At 36.1% G+C, this 22,156-nt stretch overlaps 1 protein-coding gene across 7 annotated transcripts in view; it reads left to right on the top strand.

The window, feature by feature from the left end:
* Nucleotides 1-22,156, top strand: part of LOC100752430 (liprin-alpha-2) — a 438,469-nt gene that overhangs the window by 60,254 nt on the left and 356,059 nt on the right. For all 7 annotated transcript variants that reach the window (XM_035450810.1, XM_035450815.1, XM_035450808.1 and 4 more), the window contains one exon: nt 21,253-21,306. In XM_035450810.1, coding sequence (XP_035306701.1) covers nt 21,253-21,306 — 54 coding nt within the window. The remainder of the gene's footprint in view (nt 1-21,252; nt 21,307-22,156) is intronic.

The raw sequence follows: 22,156 nt of genomic DNA, 5'->3' as shown, positions 1-22,156 counted from the left end.
GCTCGTAAGGATTTTTCAACATTGACATAAAAGTTGTGTGTAGCCAAATTGTGTAGTAGTTAAATTACATTATTCATGACAGTCACGTTGTAAGATCTTCTCTAGACCCTGCAAACTTACAAAGCTCCCTAGGCATTCTGCAACGAAAGTTAGCATCTTTTTCAACTGCTTGAAATCAATGTGGTTTTGTTATGTGTGATCAAGTTAATAAAACAAACAACTCATTAAAAAGTGAGTTGCATTATTTATTTAATCAGTAGCAGCCTGCTACAATTTCTTGAGTCCTATATCTCCTTTCGAATGTCTTTCTGGGGGCTAGGAGATGGTTCTGTCAGGGAAAAGCTTGTTGCAAAAGCTTGAGAGTAAGAGTTAGGACCCAGAGCACATCCATAAAAGCTGTAATGGCTGAGCACATGTTGAAAGCCAGTGCTAGGGAGACAGGACAGTCCCTGAAGTTTACTGACTCTGAGCTCCAGGTTCATTAAAAAAAAGAAAGAAAGAAAAAAGTGAAAGGCAAGAGAGTAAGACAGACAGCTGGTGTTGAACTCTGGCCTACATGTGCACATGTACACATGTTCAGAGGCAGCCTTACACACAATCCAGTAAACATCCACAGATATAAGTACACACACATTACACACACACACTCCCACAGAGGGGGTGGGAGATAGAGACTAGATAACTTGCAAGTAACACCTTTAAAATATACATCTTCTACTCTTTCCTTCTTCCCTCCATTGGCATAAGGACACTAAGAAATTAGGCAAACAAACTTACAAAGGGGGGTTGGCATAAACCATAATTAAAGTGTGTTTGTCTAGTAGGCACCAATTAATGAAATTTCTTCCTCCAACTATAGTCATTGAAGAACATGAATCTTTATTAGATAACAAGGTTTACAGTCTCTGACTTATTGAATTAGTCAGTCTCAGATACCGGTTTAGAATCTACTTTGCTGATAAAGTAAAACCATTAGCATTCACATACAAGTATGTAACATATGTAACATATATATATATATATATATATATATATATATATATATATATATATTTGCATTGATCAGTATAGAAAATGTTAGCATCGGCATGCAAGTTCTTTTTCTTAACAAATGTCTCTGAATTCATTTATTGACACCACATTTGTTCCACTATTTACCTATTTACTGTGACAGCATTCACATGTATTTAGGTTCCATACACCATATCTAATTTGTTTATAATCCTTGACTGATCATTCTAGTTTTATTTAAACTGTAGGGATATATTCATCCAGACGTAAACTCATATTTCTTTACTTTTTTAGATTATTTATATGCAGGATTGTTTTTCCTTCCCATATACAAATTCATCATGTTGGTGCCTGATGCCCATGGAGGTCACAACAATGCTTTAGATTTTCTAAAATAAAGTTACCAAGAGACATGAGCCACCATGTGGGTGCCAGGACCCAAACCCAGCTCCTTTAAAAGAATAGTCAATGCTCCAAACCATTGGGTCTTCTCCAGCCCCAGTCATGTTTAAGTGCTTAACTAATGCAGGTGTTGATCAGGCTGGTGCCATGGAATATCTCTGTGAACAGGCAGTCTTGTTGTGCCAGAAAGACACCAAGGAGTAATGGAGTCAGGCGCAGGAAAAACCTATAGCATCCAGGAAATGGCTCCCCTAGTACTTCTTTGAGTTTTCAGTACAAATATTCTAGAAAACTCTTTTCTAATTACCACTATCTATTTTTCCATAATTAGTCATTCCCTTCCTTAGAGTAATTCAATATGTGCTTAGTCTGAGTTGAGAGTCATTTGGGGGTGAGGCATAAATATAACAAATACATTTTTCTTATAATTTAGCTATTCAATATTTTCAGATAATTTTCTGTAACACCATACATTGTAACATTTAATAAATTGGAACCACATTAAGGTCTTAAGAAGGATTTCCTCTGAAATGGAATTTGAACTGAATTTCTTTTATGAGAATGAGACATTTAAGAGAGAAGAAAGGATATTTTATTTTTATGTTGACATCACTACACAATTAAAATACATCCTTTAATTAAAACTCAAACATTCAAGAGATCCCTTTTTTTTTTTTTTTGTGAGCCAAGTACTTCTGTCTTTAAGCGTTACCTGCTTAGGGTCATTTCAATAATAAAAGGATCTCATATTAATAGTAGATGTGAACTTAAGATCAAGATTTTAATGTTCATATGAAATAATGCGTACTGCTAGAGGTAAGGGAGGTCAAGGTCAAAGGGTAGAATACCATTTCCTTTCAAATGTCTGATGTTTATCTAGAAAATGGTATCTCTTCATCTTGTGCAATAGGGCACAGCAGGGAATCACTCAGGAGAGGGATAATTGGATACCATTTTAATAGGTTAAATTATTTTCTGCATATCTCCAAATAAGTGTTCAAGATAATACTTAATTTGTTACTTGGGGAAAAATTCATGATGTGGCTTGTAATCTGCTTGAGGTAAATCATCAAGTGAATCAAATAAAAGCCTAGAGTTATCCCCTCCTCAGAAAAGACCTTGTTTAATTAGGTTTAGATAAAATCTGTGGAAATGCTGAGATAGTGTCTTTGCTTTGTAAACCAAGGCAAGCTACTTTCTGGGGTTGTAAGTCAGATGTGAGTTGTGTGTAAGTATGAGTCTATTTATGTGTGAGTCCTTTTCTCGACTACTCAATCATAATGTCTCTCTTGGAAGCTCTGCTACTACGTCCTTTATAATTCAATGATGACTTGGAGAGACCACAGTCACAGATCAGGTAGAAACACCCACAAGCCAAGATTCTTGGTAGGTAAATTAAAATTTAAATAAAATAGTTTTTTTTTTTTAACGAAGCTACCAGCTAAATTATTTCCATTTGTGATGCATACACATTTTCCTTCCCAATGACAATTTGAGACTAATACTATTTTAGATTATTTTAAATGGGTAACTAAGTTATAAAAACTAGTTCAAGATCTTGTGTCTGGACTTTGTCAGATTTCACACCTAAACAGCAGTATATTGCCTTGAAAGGTTATATCTGTAACTACATCTCATGCTCTAATACCAGCACTAAATTACATGACCTGAAATCATAGCCAATTGATGTCAACTATAATTTCAACTGATTTTCTGTTTCAAGGTACTGAATAAGTTTAGTTTTAATTTTTGGGGACTTGCTTGCTCAAACAATTATATAATATAGCAGTGGGAATTGTAGAATGAGGTCATGAAGTTGCCCAAGGAAACTAGAGCTGGAAAATATGAAATAAAAATCCAATTATAAGGAGCAGAAACCAACAGCTATACCGTGAGGGTAATCTGAGAAGAAAGTAAGTTTGCTAAAGGTAATACATGTTTAATTTTGACTGGTGGCTTTTTATGCAAAGTAAAAATTAACCATTTGTTCATAAGGGAAAATTCTCAATATAATATATATCACATTATATACCATATGACATCTGATTATATATATAAAATCATATAATATATATTATATATATATCAGACTTTCTGGGTTTCATTTAATAATAATTAATTTCATTTAATAATAATTAATTTTCAATTCTAAAAATTATCTAGAGCTAAATTGAATAGATACTTTCATTATGTGGTCAGATCATTGACCAAGGTGTGAGTTAAATCTATTATGTAAATTATTCCACGTTTTAAAAAGAATTTATGAATCTGTTCTGACTGTTAATATTTAATTGATTAAATTTTCAGCACTTAAAAAAAAACTTCTTGTCAGTTTGGCCTGCCTGCTCATATAACATTGAAATGAAACAGTTTTTCATGAGATTCTAAATCTGCTCTGATGATTAGCTTTTGGGTACCAAAAGTCAGTCCAACAGTTATAACCACAAACTGATTGTCAGAAATAGTGAATTATCCCTGCACATTCAGAACTGGCCAAGTAAACAGAAATGTATATGAAAGAAATCATGCTGTAAATTGACCAAACTATTTTTGTGAGTCATGTTGATGATTTTAACAATAGATTCATTTTGTTAGAATTACCTGGTAGAGGATTAGTAATTTTTCCTGGTGTAAGAAGGGACTTTGAGAGCCCATCCCACGTGAAGGGGTGCACACTCAGCCTGGACACATGGGAGAGGGCCTAGGCCCAGCCCAGAATGATGTGGTGGACTTTGGCCCTACCCTGCCTGGGGAGTGGAGGGTAGATAGGGGGGTAAGTTGAGGGTAGGGAAGGAGGGGTGGGGGGAGGGGAGGGAGAAGGAGGAGGGATTGACATGTGAAACAAGCTTGTTCCTAATTTGAACGAATAAAAAAATTACAAAAAATTATTTTTCAGTTAAATAAAAAAAATCAGAAAATTTGTTAAAAAATTAGTTAGAATTACTTATAGGAACATAAATATATCCTGTTCTAGTCTTTATTTTTTATTGATTCATTGATATAAAATATTCATATTTTAAAGCATTTTATTTTATAATCAATTTTGTGATAACACAAAAATAGGTGTGCATGAATATCTATTTTTGTGTTAGTAATATGTTCCTGTGTAAATAGGAACACTTATTAGCTTACAACAATATTAGTTTTTCAGAAAATTGACAGGTAGGAGTTCAGTGTAGTTTAGGTAGGCCCTCTATATCAGAGTCTCACACAAGGCTGTAATCAAAGAACTAGATGGGGCAGGCATCATCTTTGTCTTCAGAAGCTTTGAGGATAAGAAGAGGATCCTGTGTCCAATTAGCCTGAGCATGGTGTGTTTGGGCTTTGGGCTGATTATTGGTGTGAGACATTAGTTTCTGCCTCAGGGAATTATGAGAGAAGGGGAGACAGGAAAGATGAGAGGGAGAAGGAGTTTTGGATCTACCTCATGACACTTGACAAATTTGTCTGAGATTTAGTCAAGAAGAGGGATTAAACCAGAGCATAAATTCCAAAAGGGAACCATTTGAGGATTTAAAAAAATATTCCTTCCACACTTTCTAAATAAAAAAACAAATTTTTGAAATTGTCATACAAGAATACTATATCATTTCCACCTCTTCCTCATTCCCATCTAGCTCCTCCTTTGTTTCCCTACTCTCTCCCAAAATCATGACTTATCTTCAATTGTTATTTTCACACACACACACACACACACACACACACACACACACACACACACACTGACTTCAGTTGGTGTTACTTGTGTGTGTGTGTGTTTAAGGATCACTATTTGGAATTTGGTAACCTATCAGGGCATTGTTCCTGGAAAAGTCTGTACTCAGCATCTCAAAAGACATTAATGGCTTGTAGCTCTTCATCTAGGGGTGGGGGCTTGTGAGGTTCCTCACATATACACTAGCATGCCAATTAGTGATATCATTATGCAGGTCTTATTTAGGTAGCTATTTTTGACAGCTTTCCTGTCTTATATTGAACACACCATTTCTTAGCAGGCATCCTGATCCTCTGCTGTTACAATCTTTCATCTTTTTGTTCCTTCTCCCATGATGTCTCTTGAACCTTCCGTATAGGGTTGTGTTGTAGATGTATTGGTTGATGTTGGGCACCTCATGCTTACTTTTCTCTGCATTTGACCAGTTGTGATTTTCTGTAATGGATCATATAAAGAGCACCTTATACAGCCACCTTCATAAACCAGTATATTTCCTAATTGTGTTCTTATAGCCACAAAAGTGTAGCTTTTATTCTCCAACAAAGAAACTTGATGTTCCAGCAGAGACCCAAAAATTATTTTAATAGTATTGCTAAGTACTTCCCTCTGCCCCTCCCCTCCCTCCCTCTTTCTCTTCTACTTAGGAAATTCTCCCTAGGTCATATCCTATTATGACTAAAGTTTGCTTTCAGTGTGTATCCAGCATTATATTGTTACCATTTCACTCATATCATAAGAAAGGCCCTGTCAATGTAGTCTGAATAAGAAAGTAAATTTATTTACCTCCTCCTAATGAGTTTGCAGTGGAGGTGTTTAACTTTGGAGTGAGTCTATTGGTATGATTCACTTAAGGTCAGTGACTAATTCACATAAAATCATGTAATTGTTGCTAAGTGTTAACAGCCTTAGAACACAAAAGAGGATGTATCATGACAGAATTATTGCTGCCCACAAACACAGTTTCACAAAGTTCTCTAGAAAACCCTATGTTTGTGGCTAGAGCTGGGACTCAGATGTTAAGAGCAGTAGTGCTCTTACAGAGAACTTGGGTTCAGTTCCTATAACCCATATAAGGCCACTCACAATCCTAGGTCCAGGTGCTCTGATGACCTTTTCTCACCTATGTGGACACCTACATTCATACATACATACATGCACATATTTTGAAATTAAACTTTTTTTTAAAAGGGGGAATCTTGTAGTCTATATATCCAGGAATGACTAGTCAGAGCAGAACATCATCCATCTACAGCTAGGAATTTTTTATTTTGTAAGCAAAAGATATTTATTGAGAACCTGTAATATACAGAGAATTGTATAAAACTGTTAAAGGAATTAGGATACACATGGATAGAAACATGTATGCTAATGTAATGTAATATAAACATGAAGTCACGTGACATGGAAATTCAGTAGATGGGGTGGTCATTCCTTCCAAGAGGTATTAGGAAGTGTCACTTTATTTGGAATCTGAGATTTTTTTTTTTCATTTAAAATTTTTCATTCATTTTACATGGCAACCACAGTTTTCTTTCCCTCTCCTCCTCCCTCCTGCTCCCCTACCATCTTCTTCACTTAATCCTCCATCTACTCTTCAGAAAACATAAGGCCTCCCATGGAACTGTCCCTGGTGCGTGAGCTGGCTCTTTGGAGTCCATTCCCTATGGTGGATGCCGTGATGAGTCCTGATTCAGTGGGAAGGAGCTTGTTTCTGCCTCTACTGGGTATGCCAGGAAGCTGAGATATTCTTACAAATGTCTTGAGTCCAATACAAGGCCTTGTATTTTTAATTGTCTTTATTTTTATATCATAATTCACAGGACTTCTTGCTATCTACCTTTCATGGGAAAATGGAGCTAATAGGCAAATTTAAGAACTTTAATATGTAGACATGTCTTGGTATTGCTTAGGTGGATACATGGTAATCATAGTGTTGTTAAAAGAAGAAAGCCAAAAAGTTAGAGTTAGAAATAGAATACCTTTTTAATACTGAATATGGAGATATAAGTCAAGGAATGCTGGTGGTTTCTGGGAGCAGGGGATGGCAAGGAAATTATTCTGATCTGAATTCTTAAAAAGGGATATAACACTTTAAATTTTCAGTCTTCTGTCCTTCAAAACTATAAACCATATCTTCACACTACACAGTAATTTTTATCCAAGTGACATGCAGTTACATCAGAGTGAAGACACCTTAGCATACTCCCTAGTTTCTGTTAATGTTGTACAAGTGAGAACCATCTGTTTTTCTGTCTGACTTAATTTAAGCAACTGGATTTCCCAAACAGTAGGCCTGCAGTTCAGATGTCTTACCAGCCTGTAAGGCTCCATTAAACATTGTCAATTACAATTGAAAGCAGCTATACCAAAATTTAGTTTATAAACTAATGATGATAAAATATCAAGGATATACATGATTTGAATAGAAAATATTTCAAATTAATTTCCATAAGTTGCAGAATAGCATGAACTTTGAAGCTTGATTTTTTATTTATTTGGATTGATAGAACAAAACAATATTGCCTGTAGCAAATACCATTACAATAGAACATTCCTTCACTGAAGTCAAATCTCCATACCATTCTGTGTTCTAAGGCCCTTGCACTATGATACAGCCCCAGTTAACTGAATAGCATAGAATAAAAATCCCCACTTATTTCGTAGCTTTTAAAATTGTGCTATTGATATCACAGTCATTAGTAGCATAACTTATAACAGCTCCCCCAAAGAGATATAGAGATATCAAATGTCCTGCTGCTATTTATTACAATAATAATTTATCACTTCTAAATCTGAAATAAGAAATGGGATTATGATATATAATTATTATAATTGTGATGTGAGCTTTGATTAGATTTTCATAAAGAAAATAATAATAGAATTAGAATTTTTTTCCACATACCTTCTGAAAATTTGGCATATACTTTTGGAGGTTGCCCAAAGCTTCTGTCTCACCATCTAGCTCTATACAGTTCTTCTGTAGTTGTAATTTCCAAAATCAATCTATAAGTATGTAATACTGAATATTTAGCTGAAAAACATCTCATGGCTAACTTCTCTACAAGTGTGAATTTCATATATTAGAAAATACAACACCTGTTCTCTTGCCATGCTCTCTTGACAAAAACTATTGTTCTTAGTCAGATTGATATATCAATGCAACATAGAAGAGGTATACTGAGATTAAGTATTAAAATTGTTATTATTAGAAACAGTTTTATTTCTAATAGAGAGTACATATAGATCTTCTTATTCTGTTTGCCCTGTTTTGTTTGAAGCTCATAAGAAATTCTACCCTGTAATTTCATATGAACTAAGATGATAATTTATTTACATGTCACCCAGGGAAATAGAGTTATTTGCATCTACAAATGATAGAAATATTTTATTTTCAGAAAGATGTTCAGTTCCTGAAAGCAGCTAGTCACAAAACATCTGTGTTGAAAAGCTGAGAGAAATTGATCAATCTGGCCATGCCAACACTCAGCCTGCTTTTCCACTCTTGTGTCATCCAGGATCCAAACCTAGGGAATGGTGCCACCCAGAGTCAGCTTGTTCTTCCCATGGCAATTAAGGTTATCAAGAGGATTTCTCACAGGCCACTCTGATCTAGATAGTCAGTCATTCACTGAGACTCTTCCCACATGATTCTAGATGGTACCAAACGGATGACTGAAACCACCCATCACAGATACTAAATGTTTTAGTAGTTTATATAGCACATTTCAACACACTTAACGCTGCCTGAATTTGCATTTAAACACATGGTGCTAAAAAAGTTGCAGAAAAAAAGTGGAAACAAAAATATGTCTATATTCATGGAATGTCAGTAACCAATATAAAATAACTAATTTATTGAAGGATCATTGCTATGTTGTAGCCAGAAGAATAGATGCTATGTTTTGAAACTGATGAAGAATGTATAGACAATAACCAGGATAGCCAGGAGAAATAAACATTTTAGAATTTTTGCCCTTTCAGAAAAACCAAATTCCAAAAATCTTAGAAATATTTGTGTCCAAGATGCCTCTATGTCTGGGTTTTATCGGTGTGCATTATCCTGTTTGTTTATTTTGATATATTACAGTTCATGTAATCTGTGCACAGAGTCCATTGTAATTTTTCCTATTATCAATCTGTCTTTTCACTATGAGTCATTTTACTAAGAATAGGACTTACTGTTATTTGACAATTTTCAACAAATTATCAGTAAGTGATCTATAAAATGTTATATTGATAGGAACCATTATTAATTACTAAATAAGTTCAAGACTTTCGAAATTACAATGTGGATAGAAATTATTTTATCTATGATTTACAAAACTAATATTGTGTTAATTACTATAATTAATAAATAAAAACTTTCTAAGTTAGAAACAATTTATTTTATGTAAGGACTATCAATCCATTTTTCCATGGAGGCAAAGCTTAGATGTACTAAAACCAAGACTGAATTTGTTCTTTAAACACTGAACTCTCTGTTCTCACACTTAAGTACAATTTGCAGTTGATATAGAATTGAAGAGTCTTTGCCATTTTCCCTTTTGACATATATCTACTGTGTTATCAAAAAACATCCTGCTGTCAAGTTGCTCCTGAAAAGTTCAGTTTATTTTGTAAATTGAAAGATAATGATGCTCTTAATGACTTGCTCATACAAACGAAACTAATGCAAAACCAAAATGAAAACCCATTGACACGGGGATAATGAATATTTAAAATTAATTCCAAGTACTTGTGTCAGCCAGTCAGCTCTTCCTATAACTGTAGAAGTTCATGGAAGTCACACTGAAAATTCATTTATCATTGTTTTAACATTCATTTGCTTTGCCCTGTGATAACAAAATGCTGAAGATATGGATATCAAAAACAAGCCATTCAGATTATTATAGTTGTCACATGGCAAAGACAAATGAATAAAATTATAAATACAAAATGAGGTAAGAGGTAGGCTCTGGGGAAGCCACAACTCACCCATTCCCATGGAAGGAGAACTCAGGCCAGGCTCCTGAGAGAAGCTGATGTCTAGCTAAGTCTTCACAGGTGGTGGATTTACCCAGGAAGCAGGAGTGGCTTTTTAGACAGAAGATTTTATGGTGCAGAAGCATAAAGGCAAAGAAAACATTTAAAACAATGAGGTAATATGGGGTCCACTATGATAGAATGGAAAATTTTTCAGAAAAAGCAGTAAATGTGAATTGGGAAAGGCATCTCACAAAGCCTATGGACAAAGAAGGCTCTGACCTGGGCCTCCTTTACCAGTCACTCATAGGGAGGCAGTGTATGCCTTGTACTGCAATTTTCACTTAATAACTCATGTCTTCTGGAGTCACAATGGCCACCCATGTATGGTAATTCCATTTAAACTCTTTTCTTTATAAGATGAATTTTCAAATTTTCTTACTAATTTGTGGGTTCCCATAAGGCCCTGTTATGCAACTTAACTTGGTTTACCCTCTGGCCTTCTCCTACACTGTCAGTGGTGGTTTACCTACTATCCATTACCCACCTGGTCTTCTTTCTGATGACCTTACTCCTGTTCCTGTTTCATCTTTTAATAGCCAGTATCTACCCTTATTTATTTTCACCTGTGTTCTACTATTTTTCATTTACTTTTTACAAGATTTGTTTGGAGAGAATAATAGGCTTCTATTTGACTTTTTATGCCATTTATCTAGGAGTCATCCCTCCCCTCTGCCCCTTACCCACATTCTCACACCCTCACTTCTTAAACCTTTCCACCCTTAGTGTTCCTATTTTTTATCTAAAAATCTATTATCCTCCCTGGTAAAGAGGCTTTTCCAAAAGATCCCTTTCTATTTTACTAGATTTCATTTGTGCCCCAGTTATATTTAAAATGCAAAGTAGTGGGGAGGGAGAGAGGAGAGAGTGATCAAATGGAATCACTCTATTTTTCAGACAGTATCACTCCCAGAAGATGTGGGTTATTAAGTGAAAAATCACAGTACAAAATATAGATTTCTCTCAATCAGTTATTGATAAGGGAGTCCCCAAACACAAGATTTCACTATTATCCTCAGTTCCCCATTGTAATTATATAGCATGAACGTCTTAAAGACGTCTCACTCTTTGATACAGCACATAGAGAAATCAATCTCAAGGCAAATGGGGGAATTTCCTCCCCATTGGCTAGCTTCTATGCTACCAAAAGGTGTTCTTCAGGTTTCTGGGAAACACAGACAGGATGGTCTTCCCCAGTGCTCAAACCTGCAATACTGCCCTAAGCTGGAAAGTTATGCCTACTGGTGGCGTGACTATTGTGAACTGTTTACTGCTTTCTGATGGGATTTGAAGTCTTCTCCAATGAAGGCAATCCCAAGTTTTGTACTCTAATCCTGTTCAGAACCTATGGCTATGGAGGTCATGTTTTAGCATAGGACCCATTCTTTCATTTTTCTAAATTGCTATTCTGTCAACTTACCCTCTAAATATGGACCATAGAACTGGACTGTTCTCAACAGTTGGTGAAGCTCCTTTTTACTATGGGCAGCAGTTAATGGAGGGATTTGCAATTGGTCAAAGTGCTGAGAATAAGAAACTCAATGCTTACCCATTACTTGGACATCTACACTGAGTCATTTACCACTATGGGCAAAGAGGAGAGGAGACTGAGGATCACTGGGGCATGCTGTCTTCTGTACATAACATGACTATCACAATTATGATCTAATAGTAGCAATGGTTATCTGCACAACACCTATACAAGAGCAATACTACAAAAATCCTGGAAGAGGTGGAGTAGATTATTCCAGTCCTTATTATTAACAGTAGATGGTTGCTGTGGAGGTAATGGTTATTCTTTATTGAGAATATGACCACCCAAAAGTTTTCATTAGTTGGTCCCATTGCCTTGTACATATTGATCAAACTTCTTGGATTTTGGAAAGAGAATAGGACATTAAGTTTGGAAGAGGACTTGTTGGGAGGTATATAGGGGAAGATGAAAAGGGGATAAAATATTCATAATTTTGTATAGATGTATTAAATTCTTAAAAATAAAAAATCTAGTTGGGGAAGGTGGTACTTTCCAGAGCAGAGATTTTACTTGTTGGGAGAACAAAGTTGCTAGCATCCATAAAACAGTTGGGAAACCAGGAATGTTTTGCAATCTGTGTTGTCTTTTCAAAGAAAAAGATGTAAATATGAGTGGTAATTAAATAATTTAAATTAAAAAAGATGTATAACCTGTTTTTTTTCCACCCAGAAACCCAGAAATCAGAGGTGATTAATAGCCTGCTTATCTGCAGTATCTGAAGGGCCAAGACATATCAAGTTCCCACAACATGGGCTAGAGGTGGCTAATAGTCTAGGGGACATTTTCATTATCTGTATGTTCAGGGACTCCCCTAAACTTCTACAGCTAAGATGAGAGATATTTAATAATGTAGGTGAGCCTTGTGTTATCTATTTAAACAGGTGTTCCCCCAAGCTCCCACAGCCAGAATTTCAGGTGGTTAATAACCAAATTACCTCTATGATATTTGGATGACTGAGACCATGCCAGATTCTTCCCTCTTCACCTAAGATAACACAGGTAGCCTGTCTCTAGAACTAATCTTCTTAGAAGTGATAAGCACTTTGAGTTGAGTTTTGATGTAATTGTGTCCTTGTGGTTTACTTATCTGACTGCAGCATAGCTTGTAGAGACCCCAGCAATTACTAGAGCTTTCTTTTGGTCATGAGAGGCTGTTATGCCATGAGTTCAGAGTAGCAATAGCTATCTGCAAAATATATGTACAATAGACAGCCCATCAATATTTTTGTCATGTTGTGGGGAGGTTCTATGAGGCTTTACTTTTTCCTAAGGAGCTATAGGTAATTAATTGCTTCCGAAGAGGAAAGCAGACATATTCTAAAATATCATAACCACTGGTAAGTTGCCCTTTGTGAAAGTAACTACATACTCCTGCATACAAGCTGACATAAACAATGTGGGCTAGAAGCAAACAAAAAGGACATATGCAGGAGGTGAGAGGGGACACACATTGGGAAGAAGGGGTTTGGTGGGTGAGAGCTTAGGATAAATGGATAATGGTGGACAATATGAGAAATGTATATTGTTTAGATGTGTAATGAAATGTGTAACAAAAGAAAAAGATTCAAATGTTCATTTACATACACACAGGGAATTCGGGATGGAGAGGAATTGTTGAATGTTGAGAACTGAGGTAACCTGTGCCTCTTTGCACCTGAGATCTATTCCTTGGGTATAGTGGCTCTCAAACCTTAGGCTGAATCACTAAGCTTGCCGGTCAGCGCATCTGGGGAAGAACCCAAGAATGCACACTCTAGCAAGCTTCCAAGTAAGGCAGGTGTTCTCTTCAGACAGGGAGATGAGATCATACAGGATCAATGATGAAAAAGAAAGCTCAAGGAACACAAAGTTTTGAGAAAGACAAAAGTAGGTTAAGAGGAAATCAATTAAAGCTGTTAAATAAAGGAGTAAATACAGGTGAATGACAAAAAAAAGGAACAGAAGTTACTGGATGGATCAAATATTGAGAAGGAACAACTGACTGATTGTGAGGGAATACTGCTGACCATCATAAATCCAGATTGGACAACTGTTTATTAAAAATATCAATAGAGGGATGAACCAGATGGTGGTCTATGGTGGAAATGGCAAAGGAAGAGAAGAAAGCTGTCCTATTGTTTGTGGCAGCAAGGAGGTCATTTGTCAAAGGTGCTCTTTATCAACCTAGATATACAAGGGGAGAGATGAGAAGCTGTGTGCCCCTGCCCCCCAAATATGTGAGGGAGGTGCTTCAAAGATGACACTCCTTGAGAAAGTCAGAAAGTACATCTATGACTTCCTTGAAAAATCCCTTTCATGTGCATAACTGACACCATTATATATTTGATTCCTTCGATATGGCCATGTTGTAATTGAAGAAATTACCAATGTTATCATTTAAGAAAAGTGATGTGTGAGAGAAAGATGCCATTCAACAGGGTTCAAGCAGAGAGGTTTTTTGTTAGGGAAAGGGATCATAAAAAGGGGAAAGGAAAGTGGGGGGACCAGCCTCTGGAGATAGGAGCAGCAGGAGAGAGAAGAGAGGAAAGAGGCAGGGGAGGAGGACCTGGGACAGACAGAGAGAGGGAGACAAAGAAAGAGAGAGAGGATGAGAGGTGGACAGGGCCCTTTTAAAAAGGGAACACAGTGAATATGCACAGGTGGTGCTCTTCATGGCTGCAGCTGAGGGTGTATCCTGTCAGAACCCCCATGGACAGGCCAGTACAGATACCAGGATACTAACAGGATGCCTCCTACCCCCTGCCGCCCCCAGCCCTGGCTTTGAGTCTTGAAAAAATACTTTGAAATTAGAAACATGAATCAAAAACATTTGAATATATTTAATATTTTTATATATGTGTATACATATATATGCTAAATTTCATGTTAATTACACCTATCTGTACAGATTCTTCTTTGTCCCACCTGAGACCTTCCTCACTTCAAATGCTTCTTCTCCTACTTTCAGTTCTTTAGATGGTTCCCAAGTCGCTATGCGGCATTCCAGCTAGCCCTTCCGATTCTTTACTCACACTTCAGCCAATTCAAGAGCCCCTAGCTGTTGCAATGCTCTGTCTCTCTAGAGGCAGCATTTGAATTTGAACTGTTATTAGTTAATTTCATGACCTATCTCAAGTCATTCAACTCTGAAAGTTGCAGACTGACCATCTTGAAAGTGTGAACTGAGACCAGGTAAGAGAACTGAGATGCTGTTTAATGAGGCGATGGAGAGCACAAGGCAGTGTGAGTCACAGTAAATGCCCATCAATGCTAATTACTGCTGCCCAGCTAGTTTCTGCAGGAAACTAATATGCATTCGAAGAAAAAATACACCTCTGAATTACTGTCTGTCACCCTAAACATTTAGTACTTCAACTGTTGTGTTTTAATGCTTCACTTCTCAGAATTCCTCCATATGTGCATTGGCTGTGCCTTAGATTTGAAAAACAACAGAAGTATATGACAGACTGAATTCCATACCTTAGGTTCGGTGTGGTATATTATGCTGGTTGAGTTTTCGAAGTATGTTTGATGGCTGACTTTACTTTGTTATTCTGATTCCCACATCACACCAAATGCAGTTAAAGTGTTGACTTCATTGACTTTCTCCTATGAACTGTGTATCACCCCGGACACACTATATACTCAGCCATTCCTTTGCAGTGGCGTTAATTATAGAACTGGAAGGAAATTCAGATTTGAGATAAACTATTTTCAAAGCAAAAGAAAAAATGCTATTTTGCCTCCCCGTGTGATATTTATGAAATTGGTTTGTGCATTTTCTATTACTCTGCCCCCCACCCCAGGAAATTTACCCTGTAATGTTGCCAAGGAAACACTAGCAGCCTCATTAAGAAAGTCAGCTTTATTATTTGGATATTTGGCTTAAAGAGCCTGTTCTTTTTTTTAAAAAAAATGAAAGATTGTTTCCATTAAACAGCATGAGAAAAACTGAATGATTCATAAAGAGAAAATTTGTTTTCCCTTATGCATTCCTTCTTCTGTGAACTTAAAAAAGTAACAATGTTGATGCTAGTTCAAATCTCGGAAGTACTTCCTTATACTAGTCACCTGTGATAAATGTCTTGAACATGGATTCATTCATTGTAGAATAGTATAGGTATCATGTCTATTGGCAGTATTTCATCTGGAGAAAGATTAATGTATTGTGTGCTATCTATTAAGTCTATTTTTCTTTTTTATTTCATCCCTTCATATGAGAGCTAAAAAAAACCTTGGCTCGTATAGAAATGTAATGCCTCAATATGAGATCACATTGCTGAGCACTTTCCCTTTAAGTGGAGGTCTCATTAGTGATATATGATAGAATCCAAAGTAAACTAAGCTTGAGGTTATAACACTGGGGTTTCAAAGCTTTCTCCTGCATTCACCATCTGTGTGATCTTGGGTAAGTAATTCATTATTTTGTGCATTTCTGAATTTCATGAAGATACATTGTACAAATACTATTGCCTGGTGCTATGCTTTCCAAGGAATGCATTTATATAAAAGTAAGAAATGGTTTACCACACATACCCGGAGCTTCAGAGATTTTATCAGAATGATATCATATGCTTTATTCATTTGCTCAGACATTCTGCATTTAATAAATACTTGCTGAACTTCACTGTGGTAATCTTGCTACAGGCTTAGGGATGGCATTCATCACTTGCGGGGCATTGACAAACAGCAACATTCTAGTCCTTTATGCTTTAATATTCTAGGATTATATAACTTCCAGCTACTATCAGTTCCAGTTATTCACCTTTCACCTAGATCTGACAGATTCTCAGCCCTCTGTTAACTGTCCCTTCATTATACATCTTTCTCTAACTTCTTTGAGTTTAACCTTTTTTACCCTAGGTGAAACTTTGATTGATTTAAACAAGTTCATTATGATATTTTGGTAGTTAATCTTATGTGTAAGTAAAGTGAGTCAATTAATCAACTAGAAAGGTACTTGAGGAATGTGCACTTTGAGCAGAATAAAAAACATATGCAAAGGTCCAAAGTCATGCTTGGACTGGTTATTAATTAGTAAATGAATTAAGACTAATATGACCTGAATAGCACAAAGAGACAGAAATATGGCAAAATATGGCTAAGAGGAATTGTCTGAATTGAGACCACACAAGGTAAGGCAGAACATACTATTAAGCTGAGATTTAGTCTAAGATTTTTGAAAAACCATAAGCTGGTTTGGAGTAAGAATTTAATTAATGCAATTTGAACTTAAAATAGAGAAAGTAATATAAAATGGGAGATAAAACAGATTTATAGATAACAATTGGATTGCTAATTCTTTATATACTATTGAATAAATCCAAGAGATTATGATGCTAGGGGTTGTAAGAGGTAGCTAAGTTAAACTTCCATTAAGACATTTGTGGTAGGATTTGATGATAGATCAATCATCTGTTGGACCTGAACAGCTAGTAGTTCATTCAGTCATTAAATCAGGCACCTAGTTTGGAGAAGTTAGGTGGAAACTTGATTTGATGTTTCATCAACTTAATAAAACTTAACTCCAGAGATATCCAAATATAAATTGAAAAGACAATATGAAAATGGAAGGACAAATCTTAGCTGAAAATAGAAATCCAGAATGAGTTCGGCCTGGAGAGATGATTCAGGAATTAAGAGTGCTTGCTGATCTTATGGAAGGACAGAGTTCAGCTTCCAGCACCTGCTCATGTTGGGAGGCTGAAACTCTACTGTAACTCCAGTTCCAAGAGAGTTGAAGTCCTCCTCTGGTTTCTGTGGTTACCTGTATGCATGTGTACACACACAGAGACCCACAGACTAATAATGAAGTAAATATTCTAATAAACATTAGAGGGTATCTCACGAGCATGGACAGTATTTAGAATCATAGTACTAAATACAATTATATAAAGGATGAAATTGAACAGGATTTCAGTATATAAATTTAGGATAAAAATAATTTAACCTATCACACTTATAAATCTGAAAATTTACACTGCTTATTAATGGAAATAATTATTACCATGCTTTAAGTACTTTTATATGAAGTGACTTTCGAGTAAATCAATCTGTATGTTTAATTAAAAGCTGATAACATGTATGAAGTTGATCTGGGTTATATGGTTAAGGTGAAAATAAATTAAATTGCTTAATTTTTCTGGATAGTTTTATGTAAACTTGACATAAGCTAAAGTCATCTGAAAAGAGGGAAACTCAATTAAGAAAATGCCTTCAAAATATTGTACTGTAGGTAATATCTTACTTAGTAATTTATGAGGGTGACCCAACCATTCAGGTGGTAGAATCCCTGGGCTGGTTTTCCTTGTTTCTTTCATAAAGCAGGCTGAGGAAACCATGGGAGAGGCAATACAGTAGACAGTGCCCTTAATGGTCTCCTGCATCAGCTTCTGCCTCCTAGTTCCTCCCGTTTGAATTCCTGTCTTGATTTCCTTCAGTGATTAGCAAGCAATACCAAATGTAAGCCAAATAATCCCTTTCCTCCCCAAGTTGCTTTGGTTATGGCATTTCATCACAGCAATTGCAACCCTAACTAAGACATCATTCATAATTGTCATTTCTCCCTTTGCATTGCCTTTGGTAGCAGGTGATTTTTTTATTTATTTCTTGCAAGTGAATAATTCTTTTCTTTACAGATATAAAATAAATATCGGGAATAGCCCTGAAAGGTCTTCAAATCCATATTTTCTCATGTGAGGAAGATTGAAATCAGAACCAGATAACTGACATTGAAGTCACATGATTAATCTCTACAGCTCCATTATTCCCAGTATATGCCAAGGGGGAAAATACAACAACTCCTTGAACATGAGTTCATAGAAGGGAAGTGCAGCTAGACCATGAGTTCAGTGTAATGAGTAGTTTATAGCAAGCATGCAGGGAGATAGCATGCTTCATGCTGCCTTTTAGTGTCTACCCAGAGCTCTTGACACAGATTGCCTCACTTTCCGGGAACAGAGCCTTCCTAGAACTTGAGAATTCTAGCTCCATTTATTAGGTCCATCCCATGAGCCTAGCTTTCCAATTAAAGAAAGATTGATGGTGTATAGCTGAGTCAAGTGCTAATTATTAAACTTATGTAAGTACTTCATACCTTGGGTAATATGAAGTCATCATTATTAATTTCTTTGAAGAAATAAACCAAAGAGAAGATTAATGGTCATTAGGTGTAAGCAGTGACCTATATAAGGTGTACAATGAAGTGAAGGAAATTCTATAACCTTGTAAAAATGATAGGTTTTGCATGTTTTAGTGAGCCAACATTTCAAAAATAAGTTTATAAAACTTTTTATCATTTTTCTATGATTTAAAAAAATTAGTTCTTTGGGAATGTCATACAAGGTATTTGATCATATTCACCCACCCTCCCCCAACTCTTCCCAGATCCATCCCTTTTCCCTAGTCTTTTAGCTAGGGCTTCCATTGTTGTGATAAATACTAGGACCAAAAGCAACTTGGGGAGGAAAGGGTTTGTTTCATGAATAGTTAACAGACCATCACTGAGGGAAGTCAGGGGAGGCACAAACCTGAAGGCAGGAACTGAAGCAGGGGCTATGGTGGAACACTGGTCAATGGCTTGTTCCTCATGGTTTTCTTAGTCTGCTTTGTATAGCACCAGAGACCACAAAACCAAAGGTTGGCACCTCCCACAGTGAGTGGAATTCTTCCACATCAATCACATCCAATAGGTTTGTTTGCCTGCAGGACAATTGAGGGTCCATTTTCCCAAATGACACTAGCTATGTGAAGGTGATGTAAAACTGACTAGTATATACCACCCAACTTTGTATCTTTGCCCCACACCCTATAATGGCTAGTTTGTGCTACCTAAATATTCTTAGATGTATAGTCTGCTACTGGGGCAAGGTTGACTGGCCAAGGATACTTAAAGAGGAACTTCATTTTCCCCATCTAGCACCTAAGAGTGGCCGATAGCTCCTCAGGTAGAGATGAAACTTCCTGTCCATCTTTCTCCTCTCCATGAAGAGACTGGCTATTTTTGTCACATGTGTTGATGAATACATTTAGATAACAACAGGTATATTTCTCAAAGATTTTATGCTCATTTATGAAAATTACAATAGTTGTCAGAAAACATGACTCTTTTTTTCTTACTATATTAAAGAAATGGCAGGCCAAAGGAAAAGGCAAGCTACTTTGTCAGCAATCAACTGAGGCTGTGAGGGCTATGAATATAGCCCAATATAAAGCTGTAACCTTTATTTAAACATTAGGAGAGTATTTTTATGGGTGTGGGGTTTTGTTTTGCTTGTAACTTGATTATTTAATTCTTCAAAATGAACCTTGTAACTGGCAACATTGCATTGAAATGATAAAACATTGAACTTGGCTTTTCATGTTCAGGATCCCATCAAGTTATTATCATCATCATCATCATTGTTATTATCTATTGATTTCTCTATTCTTAATTCAAAAGCACAGCTCATATTGCCAAAGGGAACAAATGATAGTTTGTTTTTTTTTTATCAAGAGCCAAATTTGAGTGTCAGTGACCCAGAAACATAAATTTAAGTTACCTTGGTTATACCTTCTAATATGGAGGCAGTTTCATGGGTTTTTAATCATAACAGAAAACAACAGGAAGTTATTAATTAAGACATTTGTAAAACACATTGGTGGAAACATCAGAAAATCCAGTTAAAGCAAGATGAGGACAGAATCAACCTAGATGTTATGTGACAACATCTCAAACCTAAGGTTTGATTAAGCTAATATATTTCAGAGTGTTTTTAATCTGTTTGTCAGGGTGCCAGTGTCAGATATGGCTAGTAGAAGGAAGCCATTGAGCAGGTGTGTGTGTGTTGTGTGTGTGTGTGTGTGTGTGTGTGTGTGTGTGTGTGTGTGTGTTTAAAATTTTGTGAGATTTTAAAATCTGGCATTCTAGTTTATTCTGAAAATGTGATATGATTGGTATCAATTATATCAAGCCCTAGAATTGATATAACAGAATTATCTTCATTTTTATAAACATCACTACCTCTAGAAGTTATGATAGCATCTTTCATTTGTTCATTCATAATAACTCTGATATATATTATCATTTCTCATGTATTATCTTCTCTGGCTATGAATTCAACTTGAAGAGTTAATCTTTTTACAAGAACACCTAAGCTGCTCATACCTCCTAGCATTTTACACATGCATTAATAGAGAGGGGCCATAGAAAATTTAAAAGTTTTGTGGATACAGTACCATCATGGAGTAATGTTCTCAAGAATAATATGTTGATTGAGGTTATTTATTTTGTTCTGTGTGCCCTTTGGCTCAGCTCTCTGTGGTAAAACATTTGTTTTTCTGTCTAGAGCCACTTTCTTTTCATATTTCAAGAACAATTGCCTCCTCACATTTAATTTTCCTTGTACACATCATAAAGAGTTAGACAAAATAATTAGATATTTAAATGTAGGCCATTTTATAGCTTTGTAAGATTCAATATTGTCAGAAAACAAAAATAACTGAAGCATCCTAGCTTTGTTGCCAATAACAATACATTGTGGGCCTGGGTATTGCTGTTGAGTCCATTATATTGTGTAGCATTTAAAATCATCCCTTTTCCTTTTTTCAGGACATCGAATCCCTAACAGGAGGGCTGACTGGTTCTAAGGGGGCTGATCCACCGGTAAGTTAGACTCTCATTAGATATAAGTATTGCATTTAACAGAGAGTTGCTGTATAATATGTGTCATATATTGAGGCTTATTGAAATACAGTTATTGTCATAAATGATTAAAAGTGTAGCATTGATTTTATGGGTGTTCAAGTAGCTTGGTAACCTTTCAAATAATTAGTCTATGTTCAATCTGGTGGCATGGAAGTAAAGAATTAGAGTTGTGACTTATTGGTGAACACTTGCCTAGCATACACAATGTTCTAGATTCAATTCCCAGTACAAAAGAGGAAAAATAGTAAATGCTTTGTTGGAAATCATGAATAATTTTTATTCAAATAGTAGGCTGCACTAACTTGATAACCCAAACAGTGGTCCTAATAACTTTATCATGTCACTTAAGAAAGCACACGTCCCGGTATGAAATTTTGAGTAGGTAAGTATTGAATTTAGTAGGAAAGGGGTATGAGAGAAAATGTGTTCTAAAGGTAACTTTCACTGATTCCTTCCCACCAAAAAGGAAGAAGCATTGGATATCAAACTTTGGATACTTGGAAGAAAAAGTGCACATACACTCTCTCTCTCTCTCTCTCTCTCTCTCTCTCTCTCTCTCTCTCTCTCTCTCTCTCTCCACACACACACACACACACACACACACACACACACATGTGCGTGCACACACATGCACAGATACACACACACACACACACACACACACACAATTTCTGTTTTAACTTTTTTAAAGTTTTTTATTTAAACTAGAAATAAGTTTGTTTTGCAAGTAAATCCCAGTTCTCTCTCCCTCCCTTCCTCCTCTGTCCCACACTGACCCCCATCCCAGCCCCTTTCTGCTCCCCAGGGA

The sequence above is a fragment of the Cricetulus griseus genome (genome assembly GCF_003668045.3).
Source record: "Cricetulus griseus strain 17A/GY chromosome 1 unlocalized genomic scaffold, alternate assembly CriGri-PICRH-1.0 chr1_0, whole genome shotgun sequence".
In the NCBI taxonomy this organism is placed as follows: Eukaryota; Metazoa; Chordata; class Mammalia; order Rodentia; family Cricetidae; genus Cricetulus; species Cricetulus griseus.
The sequence above is the reverse complement of the archived record's forward strand: the minus strand, read 5'-3'. Positions and strand labels throughout refer to the sequence as shown.